General features: G+C 38.3%; 1 protein-coding gene across 9 annotated transcripts in view; it reads right to left on the bottom strand.

The window, feature by feature from the left end:
• The window catches only part of LOC130143173 (transducin-like enhancer protein 1), a 162,518-nt gene that overhangs the window by 65,568 nt on the left and 74,064 nt on the right, over positions 1-22,886 (bottom strand). For 6 of the 9 annotated variants that reach the window (XM_056325827.1, XM_056325832.1, XM_056325828.1 and 3 more), the window contains one exon: positions 15,626-22,803. In XM_056325827.1, coding sequence (XP_056181802.1) covers positions 22,696-22,803 — 108 coding nt within the window. In that variant the 3' untranslated portion in view covers positions 15,626-22,695. Of the gene's footprint in view, positions 1-4,508; positions 10,856-15,625; positions 22,804-22,886 lie in introns of those variants that run through there. The other 3 variants (XR_008819668.1, XR_008819669.1, XM_056325833.1) reach the window with 2 other exon arrangements.

Genomic DNA, 22,886 nt, shown 5'->3' with positions numbered 1-22,886 from the left:
GAGTCTTTAATGGCACATAAGATGGTGCTCAAACCATCCCACTTTTAACTTTAAAAAAAAAATAATGGAAAAAACGACCAGAAATATGAGAGTTCAAGGACATCTTATTCCCTGAGCTAATACTTGGAAAACACTATATTCTAGAAGCAATTCATAAAGCTGTCTATATCATCTTAAGATAGAGGAGGGGGGAAAGGAAATTTCAGTCAGCATCATGACCCATATAAAAGAAATACAGTAAGTAAAATTACTAGAATACTAAAATAATCCTCCAGGGATTACTACAATGAATAGATGTTGGGATTTTTTTCTTAGAGGATAAGGGTTAAGAAAAAGTGGTTCCAGGCTCACCGGATAATATTTATGCTACTCTCTGAGTTACAAACTCCATTTGCCTTTCTATGCTCCAAATTCAGATCTATAGAAATTGCTCAACTTTGTTACTAGTGTTTTCTACATACTCTCAAGGCCACTTTCTTCCTTCTCATCTTTTTTCTTACCAGTTTCTTAAAACCGTATTAGAAATTGTTAGGAAGAAAAAAAAATTATTAGCTGAACTAAAAGTTGGAAGCATTTTTTTCATAGAGAAACGACAAATTTACTCTCCACCCAAAAGTTAAAAGTAAAAGAGAAAATTCCAACATAATTATGTACACTTGTTTGCCATAATGGCTTTTTCCCTGGGCTTTCTTTAAAAAATAAAGTTCAGCACACACTTCCCACTGAAGCTTAAGCTTTCAAACAACAAAAAATTCAATCATTTCCTACCAATCTCAAAAAGTCTTAGCGCACAAGAGACTACAAAAAGGCTAACAAATCCCAGAAAAAAAAAATGAATCAAAAAACTTTCCTTGAGAATGTAACCATCTAAAGTTAGCCAACTCTAATCACTCTCCTTCAGCTTCTTCCTTCTGACTGCATAAAGAAACCTAGTCCTTTGCTGAGCATCCTTTCTTCTTCTCCAGCTCTCTCCTCATTGCCTTTTCCAGCACCATTTAGTTCCAGCTCAAACACGTTTTAACAATGCTTGAGGTAGGCTGCAGGGAGTCGCACCTGAGTCTCACTGCCTTCAGGTATGTAGTAGCTAGGACAAGGTGAGCCTCTTTCTTGTTTAGAATTATCTTCAAAGGAAATGAAAATTCTGGAAATGAGGATGGGTGAAAACAGTAAGGGTGGCCCTTATATGCATCTTTTTCCTTCTTTTAAGCCCACCCTCAACTTTGTTTAAGGGATTTGTATGGAGAAGGAAGCTTTGTGCCACATGCCTATGCTCCCTGGGTAGAAAAGCAGCTCAAAGCAAATGCAATAGCCAAAAGTGGTGGACACTGAGTTTCAGTTTTCTGGCCTTTCTAGCCTCTGGGAAGGGGTGTTTGGCAGTACTCAGGTCACCTTCGCATCTCTTGCTCCTCACCTGCTTACAGGCAAGCTCTCCCTTTTTGCAGAATTTGCAGGCCTTGGAACTTCCTCCAGTTCCTTCATCCCCCACATGAGGCAGCAGCACTCACATAACAACCATGTTAAAAACAATTTTCAGATTAAGAGTTAATTGAATCACACAATCCACAGCCCTGTTGATGCTGAGAGTGCCACCTTCCTGGCTTGCTTTCAGATGTCATTAAACACAACCCATCAGGTCATTTTTGCACTCATAACAATTTTGGGATGTATTTCCATTATTAAAAATGTCGCATATATTTCTGGTGTTACTTAGCCTCTGTTTTGTCAAATGCAGCTAAAATAACATACACAATTACAATCTCACATCCTTGTTTCCAAATTATTACATATTATTTGACAATAACTGTCTTGCATTTTGCCTTATGTTATCTTCAATAAGTACAGTTACAATTAGCAAGACTTGTTAAAGCACAGACATATCCATCCAGCTTTTGAAAAACAAAGCTAAAGTAGTAGTGATGCGATTCAGCTTCCCTTGTGGAGGCTGACAGCTGTGTAAGAAGCCTTTCAACACAGTGAGAACAAGTATTTCCCCTCCTTACTTGTATTGAGTAACCTGGAGATGTAATTTATGATGGATTCACAAACAAAATGGTCAATGGTTCAGTACAAACCAAACATAAGCAGACACATTTCTAAACCCGTCCGTCATGCTGCTTAAACAATCTGTTGATCCATTGAACAAATATATGTTGAAAGATTAGGCGGGAGTTGACTGCCATTCAGTAAGATAAATGTAGACTAGACTCATTTTCTGCCTGACTTAACACTTAAGGATTTGTATTAAAGGGGAGGGGGAGAGAATTCCAGCCACCTAGATCTTTGGAATGAGATTAGCCTGCCAAGGACCTCACACAGAGGTCCCTACCAGCCCTCTTTCACATACTGAACCATCTGTTTTCTGAATAAAATTGCTAGGCAAGTGAACTGGCACTCAAGGAGCACCAATTCCGGCTATTCAGGTTTTTTTCTTAGCAGAATAGAAAAAAGGCAGAAAGATGAAGTTGTATGGGGTACAGTTGTAAGTTAAAAGTCCTAGCTATGCAGTCATGGTCTTCGTTATACTGTTGTTTCACAAAAGAGTTGCAGGCTATTGAGCGAGAGAGAAAACTGAAGACCATTAAGCGGGGAAAAGCATTCATGCTGCCTGGGGCCATCCCCTGGCTTATAGTAAACCTCCTCCTTACTCGGCTTCTCCTTAGTGACACTCCTTCTAAAAGCAGGAGCTTTCCTAGAGGAAGACTCTTGGGTTTTTGCCAGAAAAATCCCTCACCAGAAGAGATGCTACTTTCTGGAAGTTGAGTCCAACAAGATTTTGGTTAAAGCATGATTTGTTGAGATTAGAAGTAGCACCCAGTGGGAGCCGAGCGTGTTTTATGACTTGTGCTTCCCATGACACCTGAAATAACTGGCACCCCCAGCAAAAAGGGCTACTGAAAGTTATGGTGGGCAAGCTGTCAAGAGTTCCAACTGTTTAAACCATCTCAGGTAATTCATCATTATGAAGCATTTCCTTTTCTGACAAACAAAAAAAATCCAACAAAATAAGAAAGTTTCTCATGTCTTTTTATAAACTTCTGAAATGCAATTCCAAATGTTTCAGGCAGGTCTGCAAGAGACTGCTGATGAGACTTTAAAAAGACAGTAGATACAGATGTTTTTGTCAGGCAGATCTGGCTTTTAGAAACATGGCATAGAAAATCTGGTAAAATTCCAGGTTCACTGAAGTCAATGGAAACATTTCTGCAAGTTTCAATATATGCATGTTTTCACAAGCTTACGAAAAACATCTTTCTACTGGGTTTCCACAGTTCGAATCCCACATGCTTCTGGGAATGTGCCTTACTGTAATGATTCCAGAAACCTCTACCAGGTGCCTATCTTGTGCTCCTAGATCTCCTGGCAGAGATAAATTACTCAGCCTCTCAGAGCCTTCCATCCCATGACAACTGAAATGCACTTGTAAAAATTTTGGAATGAGTAACAATTTTCCAAGCATCTTGGTTCTAACTTCTAACTCTTGCTCCCTTTCTCACACAAGGCAAGATTTGTTAGATGCAGGCTGCACATGGGTATCACTACACAACCCCCTGTCCTGCAACACTCTCTTGGACCAACACTGGCATGTTCCCTTGAGTGTTTTGCTACCTCACAAATAACATCTTGCATGCATCAGGGCCTATTTCCTTTGTGTTACAGGGAAGTTGCTCTTTCAAATATTTCTTTTTTTTCCCCAGAAAGAAGCACTTAAAGTGCTAAAATATGCTTAACCTAGGCCACCGCCTCCAGCTTTTCCCCAGTTTATTTTACTCTCTCTAAAGCAGATCCTATGGTCTTTAGCATAGATGTCTTTTTGCTTGTTTCAACAAGTGGAGGCTAACGCAGTGCTGATCCCTGCTGGACACTACTGTAATGCTGAAAGCAGCACCTCGGAAAAAGAGCAAGCCCATTGTACCAGATACAGCAAACACTGTTCAAAATTACTATGCTTGATTGCATCTCACTGTCTCCTGTGCAAATACTAGCCGCTGCATATTTAAGTTCTAATTCACTGGAGAAGCTGAAGGATTTAGAAAACAGAGGTGGTTTTGCTTAATAATCAACTAGTACATATGATAACAAACCTAAGCATATTAACTTTTCTAATACATTTGATATTACTGCAGTATTCCTACCCCATTCATAACCTGTTCCTCCTTTGCTGTTTGACTTGCTGTTGCGGTACCCTGCACAAGGCAGATGGTTCATGTGGTCCTGGGTACTACTACCATGTTATACTTTCCAGCTGTGTTTCTACCACAATACAATGCAATTCAGCAACAGAAATAGATCAGACTTTGGCCCATTACTGGGCTGCGAACAGTCTTGAGATTGATGCTCTGCTGCATGACTGTTTTCATGCACATTGGGGTACCACAACTTTGCACCTGATATATTCGAGGGTATTCACTAGGAAAAAAATAGCAGATGGTGGCCAATAGCCAGTCTGAACTGGACTCACATGCCATCTTCAAAGAGGACATGTTACACAGCTGCTACACTTGTTTTGAGAGGGAGAAAACAACTCTCCAGCACTGAACAGCTTTGTTACTCTCATCTACTTCAGAAAGCATTTAGAAACTTCATCCTATGACTTCTAACTTATATATATTTATTTATTGTTTTATCAATGAATTAAGTAATTCAAATTAATTTAAACCATATTTAAATTGTCATATACCTCTCAGAATTATTTTCTTGTAACTAAACAAAGATCAGGAAGAAAAAAACATACAACCTAGTCCCTTCAGTTTCTTGTCATGCTGCTTTAGACAACATTAGCTGACTTTCACGTCAGTACTTCTCCCATACATCCAGAAAACAGTCATACTACTTACTGCAAGCAGCTTAGACAATAAGTTCTTAAAAGAAATTAAGAAAGGGGTATGATACTATTTACAAACTAGAGGACCGCCCACTGTAGGAGCTCTTCTCACTGTAACTGGACAGAGTTCAGCTGTTTTCATCTTCTAGGAGGGATGAAAGCTAGTTTTGGTTTTAAATTGACGAGAAAAAAAAAAAAAAAAAAAAAAGAAAACCTACAAATTAGTGACACTCAGAAGTATCTTTTCTACCTCATTCTTTCCCAAGTTTAAAAATAGACGCTGTCCTACAGATGAGCCAGAGAGTATCCTATTATTGTCCCAACATATGCTTGTTCCGTTTCATTAAAAATTTGATTTCCCTGTTTCACAGTAAAGATGCTACCAGGAAAGATCAATAAATAACACCTAGTGCTCTTCCATGAGACATTTGGATGCAAAGTGCTGACGGGTTTGTGTTTTCTTGGGTTTTTACTCAGATGGAGGGTTTTTTTATATCACCAGTAGTCTGTATGAGAGTTACTTCAGGGATCTAATTCTATCAGAATTAATTTGTATAAAACCATTTTATTTAGGTTCTTCAGAATTGCTTCAGCTTTAGCCTACTTTGCTTAAACAACTTAAATAAGAACACCTGTCCCAAATTTTAGGTACTTTCAAAAAATCCTCATAACAAATTAAAAAAAAATAATTCAAAACAACAAAAAGGTACAGGAAGAAACAGTCTGGAAACATGGGTAGACAAAGACATCCAGCACATTTAGAACCAATGTTTCTTACTCAGTAAGTGACCTATCCATGACAACAACAAGGCAGATACGCTGGCTGAATACATTCCAACTACAGCTCCCTGTTATTCAAACATCTGGATTAATCCCAGACGAACAAAAAGTATCAGCTATATCTAGATACCCTAAGTCAATGATTCACAGGGTTGTACACTGGTCTAATTAAAAAAAAATGAGGGAAAGAAAGGAGGAGGATGAGAGAAGAGGAGAAAGAATTGTTGAACAGTTTAAATCCTTCAGAAAGAAAATAATCAAGCAATTGAGATTAGTTTGGCAGTCCCAGACTTTTTAACCTAGCTGCTGAAATTATATGGGAAAAGAAAGCTACAATATGGTTCTAATGAATTCACTGGAGACAGTTTGCATTTTAAAGAAAACATAAACTTGACCATCTGGATTAAGATACAGCAGATTGCTGAGTATTTTTCTGCCTTCAGTCCCACGTATATGTCTAGCAACACCATATTTGGCACAACAGTAACCTGTGATAGGCTCCATGGCTCTTTTGAAAGCCCACTGGTACCTGCTCCAATCTTGGGAAGTCAAATGGTAACCACCATGATAAATGAGAGCCAGAGAAAGGCTCATTTTGTATTTTCTTTTGCTTAAGATAGCCACTACTATTGCTCTTTCTTTTCTGGATGCCATAACATATTCTCAGTCAGTAGTATCTACACAGATATCCAAGTCAATATACAAGACCAGTTAGTGTCTAAAATGAGGGCTTTACACCAAGAAAAAAACAAGACAAAACAAGTACCTGCCTGTAAGACCTCTGTTATTCATGAGCTCCGTAAGAGCTTACTTGAATCCATCACACTTTCTCCACTCTCCTCAAGTTGCGTGTTCCAGTTTTTGTCCCTACTCAGCTGAACAGAGGAATAGACAAGCTATATTTTTTGTCAGAATTAATGAACAACAACACATAAACCAACAAATAAAAGTACCTAGGCAGCACATAAGAAGTGCTGAGTGGGGAAAATAAGGTTCAACAGCTACTGAAGTACCTTAGTTCTTCATTCAGCAAAAGGTACTTGCTCTTCACCAAACTCAACAAAATTTTGTACAACTTGCATCCAGATCAGGCTCATCTCTCTACAAACAACTAATTTTTCTTCCTGGAATTAGCAGATGGATTTGCAGGCTGGCAAAAGCTGGAATTTTACAAGCAGTACCTTACACCGTACTACACAAAGACCTTGAAGCTCCAAACACAATTAAATGCAACTTTTCAAGGATAACAAAAAGAAAATCTGTTTGAAATACAGGAAGCTGAGACTCCAAGTTTTGCCCAGAGAAGGAATCTCACAGTGTTTTAAAACACCTGATTCAGCAGAAGGTAAGCAGCAGCATGAAGAATGTATTTATTATGTCTTGAGAACACAGCATAGGTCACTCCTCTTTTCTGTTTACACTGCAGTGACCCCTGAAGCTTCTGAAGTAATTTGTTCAGCTGTGTCTACAAGCCACATTATGCACTGCATTTCATCTGGTAGGCCTCATTTTATCTTACCATCAATATCCACATGCAGTTTTTAATATATGGTCACTACACCGGAAAAAGTGTTTCTGCCTCACAGGGATTTGGTCTTACAATCGATAACTAGCAAATATAATCCATGTATTGCAATGCCACAGTAGAGTACACGGTGCCTAATTGGAAAAGAACACAGGCTTTACAGTAGCTGAAGCTAAAAGTAGCTGAATAAGGGGTAGGAGAGTTGCTCTCTTACAGTCACCTCTGGTCCCTCATTCTGCATCTGGACATACGTGAGTATCAGACAGCACCAGCAGCAGAGCAGAGTACTCCCAGGTCTTCCCCAATAAGGTGCCCAGAGGAAGATGGTCATGAAAAGATTGCTACTCTTTTGAATCCATGTTTTGTATTACTATCACTAGCCAAGCTCGTTCCAATGTATATGATGTTCCTGTGACTGCTCAGGTTATACAGAGAGCTTTTAGGTCAACTTGGACACAGTAAGAGCACATAACAGCTTGCTAATACTTCACCTAAGAATAAGTCCTTCTCCATAAAGTCAATGCTGCATGCAAGTGCTGTGCTTGCAGTTAAGGAGAATTCATTTCAGCTACTGCATGGGAGGGAGTGATTTATATGGAGAAGAGCTTTAACAGCTCTCAAGGATGGAAACCACAATGGTATTTTTAAGGTATAAATTCCCTCTTCCTATAACGAAAGGGGAAAAAAACATGACAGGATTTTACAGCCCACTCAAGACTGAGTCATGCCCATGGAGGAGTTAAAATTACCATTTCTTTTTTTCCCTACATAAGGTTGTCTTTTCCAGCTCCTCTCAACCCAGCTGGTTACCACCTTCACTACTGTTCTTCCACGTCCATCTAATGTTCTCTCCTTATGTTTTATCCTTTTTGTCTACTACCACTCCTATGACAGATGATACACCTTGCCACCATTAATAAGTGTACGTTACCACTTGTCCAACTCCAGCAGATGAGAAATACGTAATAAAAATTGAGCAAGGACTACAAGTAGAATAATGAAGAGGAGAAAAATAGTTTATCTTCTCTCAGAGAGTCCCAGGGAGAAAGAACAGCCCACAAATCATTCTGCCCCATCAAACTATTTCTGTCTGTCAGGACAGCGCACAGCTCTCTGGACTGCACAGCTGAAGGAGAAGTAGCCTTTATTCCAACTGCAAAAAAGTCATAATAAGAATGGTTAGGCACTGAAACATGTCCAAAAAGCCTGTAGTATCTTCATTCTTGGAGTTATGCAGAACCCAACTGGTCCTAAGCAACCCAAGTTAACTTTGAACATGGCGCTGTCTGAGCAGATACTGCACAAGACATACAGATATCCCTTCTGACCTAAATATTACTCTGTGATCCTATAACAGACTGCCTGAGACTTTCCAAGCTAAATCAGTAGCTTTGGCAAGAACTGCCTTTGTGGGAAAACGAGCTAGCAAGAGATCAGAAGCCTTTACAAAAAACATTAACATAAGGATTATGTTTGCTCCTTGGTTTTACTGAAGTGGTCGTGAATAGAGACTAGGGAGCAAGGACAAGAAAATACGAAGCTAGAGGCCTACACTAAATAAATGGGGTAGTTTCATGGGACAAATACAAGAGAAGTGGCTGAAAAATAACTAGATTTTAGCAAAGGCTGGCATACTTGTATAATTGAGGAGACCTATAGTGGATGTGCATGCTCTCCCTTTGGTAGAGCAAGGAGGTCTACTACCCAAGAGAAAAGTCTTTTTTTCAGTTGGTTGTTGGTTTTGGTGTGGTTTTTTTCCCCCCAATAGATTTTCCACTAGATGCCTGAATTGGTAGTTACAAGATGACCTCCCTCCACCCGCAACAGGAAATAAAGCACATACTGATTGCACAACATGACATTCATTACAAAACTAACAGAAAAAAACAAAACAGCTCCTTCATCCAGTACAACATCCTGGACACTGTATCCTCCCAGCGGATTGGGATTTAATACCATTTCTAAATGCTTTCACCTAAAAATACCAGTCCTGATTTACCAATTCATGCAGAAGAGTCCAGCAGCACAAACTGCTCATCACACTGGTTCTTCCAGACTGGATAAGAAAGAAATGGGTATTTTGCTTATGTGCAATCCCAAGACAATAAAAAATCAAGGGGGGTGGGGGGGCGCGGAGACTAGAAGAATTACAGATGTTAGGTGGCCCTTTCAAATCCTCCCCATCTCCAATTACAGTCAAAAAGGAAATGCCTCCTTTAAAAAGCTCAAAACTGCAACCAAAAATAAATCAGTGAAAGATCAAATAAACCTTCTTCAAGAAAGGGAAACTTGATTGCTGTGGGATACTCAAACAATTGCCCAGAGCTGAAGCTGTTCGTATTGTTTAATTTCTGTTTTCTTTCATTTTGCTTTTGTAACATGAGTTTCTTCACAGTGGCGTAGCAGCTAGACACCTCCCCCTCCCAAGGAGCTGGAGAGACAGCCAAAGAACTGGCAATGTTTTACTTTTGATTAAATGTCTTGCTTGAGGCATATTTTCAGTCTTTGGATGAAAGCATGGGAAATTGCTATGATAAGCCTCAGACTTTAAAGTAGTAGTGTAGCAGGGAAGACACTACTACAGCACATATTATGGAACATTTCAAAGCAACATGGCAGAACACTATTCTGTTCCTGACGGAAGAAGATTCTGTCACTATATACGAGATTAACAGAACCCACATAAATAAAAAACCCACTTTTAAGGATTTCTATTGTACCAGCCCTAGAAAAGCAACAGTGATTTTGAACGATACCTACAATTTTCTGTATTATTTGCTAGCTTGCAAATATAGGAGCAAAGAATTTTCAGCCAAAGGAATTTTTTTTTTGTTTTCAGAGGTAAGTGCAATACAATCTTCAGCACTTTGTGACACTGGCCTGTGTTAGTTCCAAAACAGGAGCTATTAATGTCACATTGTAGTTGTCCATGCTGCAAAAAGCAGAGGCTTCATCTGGGCAAATACCTCATTCATTTCCTGCCCTATATCCAGGTTCCAAAGTCTCCAGCAAGACCGATCAAGAGTTAATCATCAACATATTCGCACTGGGGATTTTCAGTCTTTTCTAGATATTGTGTTCCTGAACAGGAAGGTAATTTCCTTACAAGTAAGACATTTTGCTGGGAATAGAGAGGAGGACCTCTGATGGTACCTATAGACAACCTGTTTTCATTAGAACAATTCCAAGCAAGCTTCCTTAAACCAGAAGATTGAGGCCTCTGCCAACAGCACATTACACTTTAACCACAGTGGTTAGCCACGACTGGCTTGGATAAGACCATTTCTTAGGAACTTATCAAACATGCAGATAAACATTTGCTTGGATATTTGCTCTTCCACTGCCTTCTTTCTGGAGGGTACTAAGAAAAAATCAGAACAACCAACAGCATGTCCTGGCTTCGCTGTATTTGGTTCAATTACACAAATGTAATATTCCACCCAGATCTCTTCAATCAAGTATAAAGTCTTGGCTTACCTTTCTGGTGTTACATCTTCATTGCTGCTCCAGTGTGCTATTTCTAACATCTCCATTTCCTCCGTAAATGGAAAAGTCTTCCCTGCTGGCAGAAAATAATGTTCCTTTCCAATCGAATCCACAGTCACCTTCCTTTCCAGTAAACAAGCCCCAGATAAAGCAGTTGTTCTCCCTGGCTGGAGAGAGGCAGGGGAGCCAAGGTGTGCAATTCCTTCCCCGCAGGTGCTTCAAATCTGCTGCAGAGCAGCTTGCTGCAGGGAGGCGAGGGAGATGAGAAGTTCGCTGTTAATTTAGTGGACACCCCACAAGTGGAAGCAGCCACAGCAAGCCAAACACTCGATGCCACCCCGCAAACCCCTTTCTTCCAGGTCTTTCTTCACTTGCCTCTGAACCATCCTGGATAAGCCCAGGCCCCACACAACACTTAGCAAAGGGGCTATACATTATTTATTCATAAGTTCATCAGCTCATCCTCATCCAAAAGATATTTATTTATACCACATCTTTTTATCTCGGTTTCCCACAGTCCACAGCCGCCTCCCCTAAATTTCCCCCGGTGACCCTTCTCCCAGCAGGCCACTACCGCCAGTCCCCCTCCCTCAGCTCCTTGCCCAGCATCCAAGTCCCATCCCCTTCCCCTGCAGCACTGGGGCTGACTGGGAAAGCTGGAGGCCATGCTGCACCCCACTATACACTACCTTCCGTGCACACAGCTGCTCACACCCCACAGCCCCTCTCCTGACATTACTGGGGAGCCCATCAGAACATGATATCTGGGCCCTCTGAAAGACTTGCTAGCCCTGTCCATGAGGCCACACACTTCACTGACCTCTTCCATGTCACCGCTGAGCACTGATGAGAAAAACCTGGTCAAAAGAGAGCTTTTGCTCTTCATCTTCCCCCACTAACTCCCTATTTCAAGCTGCTCACACCGCCCCCCCCCCCCGGCACCAAAAGCCTCAAGAAGGGCTGCGGTCATGCTATATGCCTGTATAGTGCCTTTTTATTAGCAGAAACCTGAATCTTTATTGGAATATAAAAGAAAAGCTTTGGGATATTTCACAAAAAAAACCCCAAACTCTTCCACTAACTGGACCAAGCACTACTGGATTTTGTCTCATAGTGTTGGGTTCTTAAGAGCATATAGTGGGGACTAGGTAGGTTTACTCTCAGAGCATCAGAAATGTATGGTGCAGGAGAAAGGAGATTTTGGTAGAGCCCAGGAATGCTGAGATCAACTATTTCATAAAAATTAAACACCCAGTGGAAACCCCTGATTGAGAACTTGAAAAAATGTAATTTGTTTCAATGAATTGACAAGAATACGATTCTGGGTACAATGAACTATTCATAGTTAAAAGTGTTGCTGGGGCTAGGAAAAATGACACCAGCAAAATGTTTGCTGTTCAACAGCATACTACATTATATTAGAACCATTTTATGACATTTGATATATGGGAATTTGAATAAAGACAGGCAAAAAGCTGCATTTTCCTAGTGTGGCAAGTGAGAAGTGTTACAGGAATGCATCATTAAAAACAAACAAACAAACAAACCAACCAACCAACCAACAACAGTCAGGCTGATTAAAGAGCACAGATCTTGTTTTTCGTATCTGTTATTGGATGCACTTACGCAATATGAAAAACACGGCCTGACCAAACTCAAGACCAACAACAAACTCTTTGAACTAATTACAGAAAAAGAAAGCAAGCTCAGCTTAGCGTCCTGTCTCTTGCTGGAGCTCATACACTGTTACAGGATGAAGGGTACTATTTATGGCTTGCACTTCTTTTCCAGTCATTAAGTGTTGACTGAGAACTGGTTTGTCTGAGCTGGTTTTTCCCCACCAATCCTTTCTTAAACCATACAACTACCCAGAGCGGCATTTGGTGCACTCCAAACCTCACAGACCAGTCTGAATTCTTTCCGTAACAAAACAAAAGCTTGCATCTTTGAATTTATGACACAAAGCTTCTGCTTTTTGTACATGACCTGTTACCTCCTTGGTCTCTGTGGAATTAATGGGCTTGGCCTCATTAAAGCCAGAGTAGGCATGCAGGTAACAGTGTTCGTAATGCCATCATCCAGAAGAAATTAATTTCTAGACACTATATCACTCTATTTCGTCTGTTTGTTTGTTACAAGAGAAAGCAAATTCAGGGATTAACCAGGACGTATTTTCTGTGTCCACTAAATGGGGCACATTTTGTATGTCCTCTCAATGTACTTTGCTCATTCCAATACAGGCATTGCACTATACAAAACCCCCATGTTTGTTACTAAATGGCAAGGTTTATTTTGAAAATGCAATTAGCATGTAATATCTTGGAAGATGAACAGCTATCGTAAATACAAGCACCATAGCTCTTCTGCTCCTGTATTTGTTTTACAAGAAAATACACACAGCACTAAACTGTGTAACTTCCATAAAAGGTGCTGTCACTAATTTAGAAAGACAATGCCTCAACAAATTAGCATTTCAGATCCACATACATGTGCATGCATGGTTGTAAGAACTCAAAACAAGGTCCAGAGAGCCCTGTAACATGAAATGCTCTTGATCCCCTTCAACTGTGCTTCGAACTATGCAAAGTACCTGTTTTGTCATGCTGCTCTATGCTCAGCTCCTCTGCCTCAGCTCCATAAGGCAGGCCACCAGTATTCCCTAATCAGTTGTGTGTTAGTAAGCCTTGTGAACTCATTTACATCACTGGACACCAATACAATAGGAAATGAACATATTGATTTCACTCAGATCCCTGGGCAGCTGCCAGTTACCAACAGATCTCAGCTGAGTTTGAAAACAGCAATGCTCTTGATTGCAAAACGACTTTTTCCCTGCTACTGCCCTCCCCATGCTCAATTCTGATCAATATGTCATTCTGATTCATACACACATCTTCCTCAGGAGGCTTTGAACCAACTAAGTACAACTGCAAGCTCAAAGAAAATGATGGCATTTATTTTTTATGTTGCAAACTAATTCTACATATCCCCTTTCTCAGGATTCATGTAAAAGCTGACTCTTTTATTGAAAGGCCCTATAAAAGTGAGGTAAAGTACAAAATTAGAAAGGTAGCTCTAGTAGAAATGACAGAAGATGAAACTCATTGCATATCACACCTTAAAGAACACATGGGAATTTGTTTAAACAAGACATAAGTGAGTTTCCTAGCGGCAAGGAATTTAATGCTAAAATCTATCAGAACTAATGTGTGTCCCATGACTTTTACACTCAGCAGTTACAGTATAAATCAGCTCCATTTCACTGTAACTGCTCCAAAACCAAATGTTTATTATGAACATACATACAGAACAGAATAGCCAGAAAGTCGCTCCTATTCCAACCAAAGCTAGACCAAGCAGAGGCAATTCTTTTTTTTTTTTTTTTTTTTTTTGGTTTGGTTTGGGTTTTTTTTTTTGAGATTAGCTTCATAAATTATCTTTCAGTTTCGTCTCTAAACTTTTCAATTTCATATGTACTAACATCACTTAACTACATGGTGGCTTTTGCCCATCTATACGCTGACATTTCTGGATAAGGCTGCAACATCTCACCTCCTATCTTCCAACAGGAAGGAGTGGAGGGCAGCAAAACCTATCTCTAATGCTTAAGCTTCCTGGACCAGGCTGGCTACAAGCACAGCTAGGATCATAATCCGTACCCTCTTTCAACCACACATAATAAGTCTTTATTCAGCAAATAGCAAAGTCGTTTCACACCATGCCAAAGGTCAGCTTTTGCTGTATTAATAGCTGCTCTGGGAGGATCACTGTTGTGCTAGCCTACATTTTTTCCAGGGCCTGGAGATGCAATTTCCTACAATCTGCAGGCAATTTCCCACCAATTTTCTTGGGGAGCTAATAGGCTGTGACAGGAGATGGAGCTAGCAAGCAGCAGGTGGCTTCAGAAAAGACAAATTGCATCTCTGCCACCTAACTGGGCAATCTAGAAAGACAGTTTATAGCTTTGTAGTATTATTGGGGCCCATGCTAACAGCAAATCATTCAAGCTGCTATCTGATTTTCATATTCTTTTCCTTCTGAATTTGTTATCACCACATACCACTTTGTAGCACTTTTTCTACAAATGACAGTTAAACACAGATCATGTATGATTACTAGTTTAACTGCCTTTTAACTAGACAATCCTTGCTAAATGCTATTCACATCAGAAACAGGGAAATATACAGCCTCACTGCCAAACACAGTGATATTTTTGATTATTTTCATACTTGTCAACGTACAAAGCAGATGCCTACAGAAAGGGATTGATTTGTAGGCTAAATTCAAATGAATCACACAGTGCAAAATATGGTAGCATTTTAAAAAGCCACTACAGTGACCACACCTACTGTGATAAGAAAGTCTTACCGATCATATCTTGTACAAAATAAAAGCATTACAAAAAGCCAAATCTGACTAGTAAGTTCTCCCTCCACTCTAGCACTGCTTGCAACCTAAAAAGTTAAACTGAACAGTTTATGTTCAGTTCAAAACCATCCATACAACCCTTCACTTTGCAGATTTAAAATTATGTACTTATTAAAACTAGTACAGCTCTAAGAATGTATCACCATATCCACTTCTATAGAAATGAAACTGATTTAAAGCTGCTAACCCTCACCTAAGATATATTAAAAAAAATACTTAAAGGAAATTGTTCAAAGGCACATAACACTAGCAACTATTGCAAGTTTTATCTGTCACTGTACTTCCCCTTACTATTACAGCAAATCCAGGGGATAAATACTGTAAACACATTCTATTACAGAACCCTGTATATCTGTATGTTTTTCTTCCAAATATAGAAGAACAAGTTTCTGAAGGCATGGAGATTAGAAACAACCAACAATATTCATGTAATTATTATAATTAGCACAATTTGTAAGGTTAATATTTTCCCCTCTCCCCCCCCCCCCCCCCCAATAAGAATAAATTAGGTAGAGTAAAAACAATCCCATCTAAGTTATTGCTGGGATCACTGGGAGACAAAATTAGTACTGAGATGTATAAAATTTTAGTATAATTCAACCCTAAGGATTTTTTTTAATTACTTAAGTAATGAAAAAATGTAAAATTACAGTGAACAAAGTGTTGAAATATTCTAACATGCATTTTGAAAGTTTCACATTTAAACCACTTGTCATTAATATCCCCATTTCATATTTGTGGTTTTTAATAAGTTACAGCTAGATAAAATGCTGAAGAACCAGGCAGAATTTATAAATAGAGTACCAGGTCAATAACTTGCACTCAACAAAGAAGAGTGTCTACATAAACAGATAAAAAAGCTATGAAAACCATTCAAAAAACAGAAGTACTTCCTTAAACAGATTCACTGATAAAACCACAAAAGAATATCAGGACTTGAGAACCTTGAATTTAACAAATGAAAATTAATGATTTCTCTATACAAGTCTACAAATTTCTTGAAGTACACATTCAAAAACTCAATTATATCATTGATTAGCAAATATTCAATCAACTGCTGTCAGAAATACACATCTCACAATTAACAATCAGAAAGACAGAGAAAGGTAGAAGCATTATGTATGTATAACGCATTAAAACATCTCTAGAGAACTAATACATATTCAGGAGGAGACACAGGGGAGCACAGCAGTAAACTGGTCCCTGTATGAAAAGGAAACTTACTCTAGGAAGTAAATTTAATGTGGCCACAAAAGTTGAATCACTCCAAAGTTTTGTTGCATGCATGGCATGCTAAGCAAACACCAAACTGACATTAAGGACATTTACATACTTAACAGCAGTGTTTGGTTGATTCATCAACAATCAAAAATATTTCGCATTTGTGAAGCCATCAGATTGTATATTTACTTGAAACCTAATTTAAGAAAATACTCAGGTCCAACTGCTGATTATTTTTTAAGAAAAAAGGGTAAGCTTTGTTGGTCTTCAAAAGATCTTGCTACAGCAAACCACAGAGTAAGAGCTCTTAGTTTATCATAAATGCAGCCAATTTTTAAAGTAATGGGGTAATCCACTATGGATTGCAGTAAGGAAGTGGGACAAAGACTGTAAAATGAACAGATGGATTTTATTTTAAACGAATTAGGCTCACTACCAGGAAAATAACAAGTGATTTCTAAGTTTCCCAATGCTATAGGTTAACTTCCATTTATGACCCCTTCATTCTGCTTGTTTACTCATTTAAGCTATCATTAAAATCAGTCCTTGAAGGAAACCCAGTATTTATTATTTGCAGTTAAAAGCCACCATCTCCATTTTCTATGCTAATGTCAGAGTATACAAAAGGGATAATGGTAACAGCATGTTTGATTACTTAATCTCCAAACTGTGTGTTATCTTCTAATTCATTCTTGGCAGAAAACAGAGATAGAAACAAGGTCCAAGAGATACTATACCTTTGTACTATGAACATGGCAAAGAATCCTTGCCAAGCTCTACACAGCAGCAACTACCTAATACTTCTTGTAGCATCTCTTCTATGAATCAAGACACCCTTAGTGTGGGCAAGATCACATGTGAAATTTTAGGAGAGGAGAAATCTCAAAAAATTAAGTTTTACCTCAGAAGCCACCACAGAATTTTTCTATGCAGAGCCAAGTACACCAACCAGCAATTCTATAAACAACAGAAGTATGAGTATGGAACAATTATGCTATCTTATCACAGGATGCTTGCTTTACTAAGGGAAATTATTACAACATACACTGGCTGATGTTATCTACACAGCTATCCACTAAAAGATTCCGTCAGATTTTCCTGTAGTTTATTTATCACCAACAGACTTGCTAACAACAGAATTCTTACTAATGCATGAGCCAGAAAGGGCACAGATTGTTCAGCTTCTAGGAGTGAACTATGGGACCTGGCAATAAGTAACATGAGGGGAAAAAAACCAAAACTCTGCTCAGATTTGAAAATCATAACTAACATTGGTTCCCACACCACCATTTTTTTGGCATTCAGTTTTCTGAGAACAGCACTTTAGCTCCAGGGAAACACAAATGCAGCGCTCTCAGGAATTAATATAACGTGTAAGGAATTCTTTTGTTTTGAGATACAGCATCTTTAAGAACATTCTGCCCTCTGAAAACAATTATTCATTCTTTCTTTTTATTTCTTTGTGTTTTCTTGTATTTAATTTATAGATTTTTTTAAAAAGTTATGTAATAAGAAAAAAAAAATAAACTAAAAAAACCCAAACCACACCCATGTGCTTATGGTTGTTCAAAAGCCCAGCTTTTGCTGTTTTAGAAAGTTTTAAATGCGTGTTTGAGCTCTCCTATATAGTTGAACAGAAATTCTGAGTAAACATCTCAGAAATATCAGTAAGCTAGACCCACAGGGCAGATTTTAAAAGGACCCAGTTCTTACATGTAGCAAAATCTACCACATTGCACTAAGCACTTAAGCTGCAATTGGACGTTTGGGAGCACATTGCTGAAAATGGGATTATCAATTGCTGGAAAGCTGATCTTGAGCTACAAAAATATTAGGTAATGGGAAATGTTGAGCACTGGCTGTAATTTAACTGTTTCTCTTAGGATTAGATGACTGCTTATAGATGTGAAAGAAATGCCCACTTCCAGCTCCAACATACAGCTCAGGTGTCCTTGGAATTACTATGGAGAAACATCTGAACAACTTTATGGAGAAATAGAATCCATGAAATTGCACACTGGAATCTTATTTCAGATTGATTTTGTAGATTACATGTTAGACTACCCCTAAAATGTATGTATGTGTATGTTCCTATTCTCCCTCATCCCTCCATGTATTCCCTGCCATGAACTCTTTCTTTCATTCTGGTGTTCATGTTCATCAGGTCCTTCTCTGAGCTTCATCTTTCCCATTCAGTAATAAAACACCTCTCTGGCAGGACACCATGACTCAAGTCTTGTATAGATGTACATTCTCACATTCTTTCTATGTACTTGTGGTGAGGAAAAAAAGATAAAATCCTTCAACAGCACAGTTGGAGTGAGTCCAGCTTCTCCAGTGAAGTGGCTTAAGGAGTAAACACTTTAGCAGTAGTGCGAAATTTGAATTCAGTACTCTTATTTAGCCTGAAAATATTAAAAACCACCTTTCTTAATCACTAGAATGGTGGAACCTCCCCATTTACTCAAAATTGCACCAATATAATAGAAAATATGAAGTACTACTCTAAGTAGATTGCATGATCTACAGGCTAATAAGTGGAGCAGTCTTTCCACACAAAAAAAAAAGCCAAAATACACCACTGAAGAAAACCTACTTTGTCAATCTAGGCTTAAGTTACTTCAGTAACTTAAACACTTGAAAATTCTGCCTGCGTCACCAATGCAAAGTTCTGACAGAAAAATTATGGTCAATCATTTATACACAAAAGTATGCATGTGACTAGATGACAGATTCTACTTTGATTTTTATATTAAAAACTACTTCTATTTTAACAGTTAATGAACTTGATATTCATTTGGTGCTCCCTCTTCCCTTTAAAGGAACAAAAGCTTCTGGAATGCCAAATGAGTCTAAAAGAATTAATGCAGATGAAAATTCTCTTTCAAGAACCAGCAGCTTGTGGATTGATGTGGGGAACTATCTTTGCTTGGAACTATAATCAAAAAGAGGCACTCCGACACACTGACAAATGCATTGTGCGGAATATCATCATGATTTTCTGCACAACTGATTTATAAAAGGTTATGCCTACTGCACATATACAAAATATACATATTAGAGCTGGCTAAGGATTTTGTTCAGTTGAATTGATATTACCACAAACCAACCCTTCATTAGTTATTGTTGCACTAACATCCAATATGTAATTTGTGAGGACTCCCAGCTTGTAGCTGGCACTAGTGTCTGCCAGTGGCACTCAGACTGAATACTGAGGGCCACCCAGCAAACAAAGACTGTCCCAGAAAGGGGCTAATCAAAGGAATCATTTAGGATTGTAATTAAATTGGGGGAAAAATTAATTACCTACACCATAATTACTGCTGTACCTCTTTCTTCCATGTGCTTTTCCCAGTGCCTTGTCTGTATATTGCTGGTCTGGGTTGGTCTGTTTCTTCATTCAATATGCAATTATTTCCACCCACTACTTTTACACACGGTTGTAAGAACTTACAGAAGTTTTAAGCTCTACAAGTTTTAAATCTTGTGTGCAATAGTGTAGATAAACATGCCAAGATTTCACCAAATGTATCTTTCCATTAAAAATCACACCTGCTGGTGGAATAAGCAGACGACATAAGAAACTGAGAGGACTACTGTATGATGCATCCCCAAGTTTTCAGACCCCGGGCTTAAAGCAGATATTATTTTGGGAAAAAAAGTAATTTCTTAATTACAACCAAGAAACACATGATACAAACATTATTAAATTCATTCACATGTATAAAAAATGTCCAATTCCATAACTGCTCTGACTCACCGTGCATTCTGGAAGCTAACGAGGCACAATATTTAATGATTTTCCTTACACTATAGTTTTGAACCTCCTGGCTGCCAAGAATGTGGTCTTACTAATATGGTTGTTAGTATGCCATAACTTATAGCAGATCCATTATATATGTGTATATATATTTTTAACAATTAAATGAATGTGTTAGAATACTTGCTTTCTTGGTTCCTCTAATAATTTTTAGGAATTGCAAAATAATACCAATAAAGTAAAAGCCAGGGTTATAGTAGTTTGGAAGAAATTCAAATGTTCCTAACTACAGCAAATTTGCCAGTGCTACTAAACAAAGTCAATGATCATCACTGGCAGAGTCAGACATTCAGAAAAGCTTCAATATGAAAACAGGGTCAGCGTGAAAATTAAGTAACCTAGTACATACTCTTTTTTTAAAACTTCTCCTTTATAAAATGGCATAGCATGCCACAGTATTTCAATGTAGCAAACAATTACTTCTTTGAAAAGCCTGATGATTCTGCTTTTTGCCTCACTATGTGTGAGAGGAAAATGACCATTACCTATGCTGGTCTGTCATTTCCATACAGATGGATATTCACAACACAGCAATAGACAAAGATATAGATACATGTGGATAGAACACTAATTTTAAATGTCTAGAAGAGCAGATTATCCTGAACGGTTAACATTTTACATTCCAAATGCAAAGTTAATGTATTAAGGCTATTACAATTCTAGGTCCCATAAAATAGTTTCAGTAGAATGGTCATGTAAATTGAAAAGAAAACTGATATCTCTTCAGACTGAAAATTGAGAGAAAATTTGCCCCCAGATGAGAAATTCCCTACTCGGTCAATGCATCCATCAGTCAAACTTGTTTCTCCCTAGTTATGTCTCTTTGAAAGAGCAGGGATATAGTTCATTGTGAAATGCTAGCAAAATGAAAAAGCACCTCTTCACGGATATGTCTTAACCTGTCTGCCAGTTTGTGTAATCTGAATTATTTGTTTAAAGAGATCGGGCTTTTCATCTGTACTCTCCATTAGCAACAGAAACACTAATTAAGTTACAGAACGAAGGAAATGTATGGCCCTCACTGGTGCAATAGGTAGGTTTGTCTAGCACACAGTGATAGAACTTGTTAATCTAAAAAAAACCATAGAATAAAACGTACACATTCTCTCCTTATCCATTTCTTTTGAGTACATCAAGAAAAATTGATTTGAAGATGCATAGCTTTGGTAACTGGCTGCTTAGCATGGCTCTTCAAAGGTCACACACTGATGCAACAGTGGAAAGGACTCAAAAATTGCTCAGTATGAATACATAGAGCCTATAGACCTGTGTAACAAGGGACACTCAGGAAAATTAAGTCTAATTAACTTGTACAGTGGATTAGTTAAAAATCAAAATACTCCTTTGTCATTACTCTCACAAGAAATTAAGAAGCGAGTTTAACTTAGATTAATTCATTTCACTTGCAGCCCTGCAAGTATTTAACATTGTTTAAGTGATCCCCTGTAAAAGTCACACTTTTGGTAATTTAATTAAATTTACCTGAGTATCTAAGTATAGACAAGACATTAAAAAGGAAATGTTCATTAACTACCACTTCTCTGTAAAATACGAAGGATGCAACTTATCTAGCTTTGTTTAATCACAGACATCCTCAGTTAATGAATAAAGACTCTGATGTACTCTAGTTGAAATGTAGTCTCTCATGAATTCTGTTCAGCTGGGAGAGAAAGGAGAGGGAAGTCATCTCTTCTTCTAGAGAAATGACCAAGTGAGTTATGATCAGGCACATATTACTGTATCTGCCAAAGAACATATACATGGGACATCAGAATAAACTTAAAATAAACTGCACAAGTTTATGAAATGTTCAAATTTTATATTTACACTATAATTAGTACAAAATTGCCTTTTAAGTTTTCTGTAGCACAAGACAGTATCTACTGGACTTGATACCCTAATATGTCAAAACGACTACTTTGCAGTATGATAAAGGAATCTAGGAAGAGTTATAAAGAATAAGACACCATTTTCAAACTATACATAGTGTTTTCTTTTGCTTCTAAAAAGGTACTTATATCCCCAAAAGGTTTTTAATTTTAAATAAGCAGGTTGGGCAGGGAGGGGGCAGAGGGGGACGGGACTGGTTGTTGGTACTAAAGCCTTTACTGTAATAAACTAAATATATTTACAATTTATACAAATGTTTGACCTTCAACAAAAATACAAAAACATATCACAAGATGCAAAACCAGGAAACAGGTTCATCTGAGACACCACTGCTCTACACAGGACAGAATGCAACTTGAACTGCAAGGAACAGAAAGGTATTTATCCCCCATATTCAGGCAATGAGAACAATTTGCGTGAGGTCACAAAGAAAGAAAAAAATAAAAGGCTCCAACATTCTTCAGTAGACTCGGCTTTTAAAAACTATGTCAAAAACCTAGGCTACATCTGTCCATCTTGCCTCTGTGTTCCGTTTGGTCCACGTAGCCACTATTTAGTTGCTGGATGTTGCCTTCTATTTTGAAAAATCGGAGTAGTTTCATGGCAAGGTCTGGAACCTCAGTATTTTTGTTCCTTTTTAAAAGGCAAAACCTTTCTACTTCTACAAATAAGAACAATTTTGGCCCAGTTCAACTTCTAAAAGTTATATCCCCATCATATTTTTCAGTAGATAACTTCATAGACTGTAGCCTTTTTGTCTCCAGAGCCAGTGACTATGTACTTATCATCCACAGAGATGTCACAGCTAAGCACTGATGAAGATTCTTTGGACTAGAAGAAAAATAGAAATATATTACTTCATTAAAAAAAGTTTGTTACCCTCATCTCAGAATCCCGTTTTGGGTAGATCACAT

The sequence above is a fragment of the Falco biarmicus genome, chromosome Z (assembly GCF_023638135.1).
Source record: "Falco biarmicus isolate bFalBia1 chromosome Z, bFalBia1.pri, whole genome shotgun sequence".
Lineage (NCBI taxonomy): Eukaryota > Metazoa > Chordata > Aves > Falconiformes > Falconidae > Falco > Falco biarmicus.
Note: the sequence above shows the minus strand (reverse complement) of the source record. Positions and strands in the feature narration are given on the sequence as shown.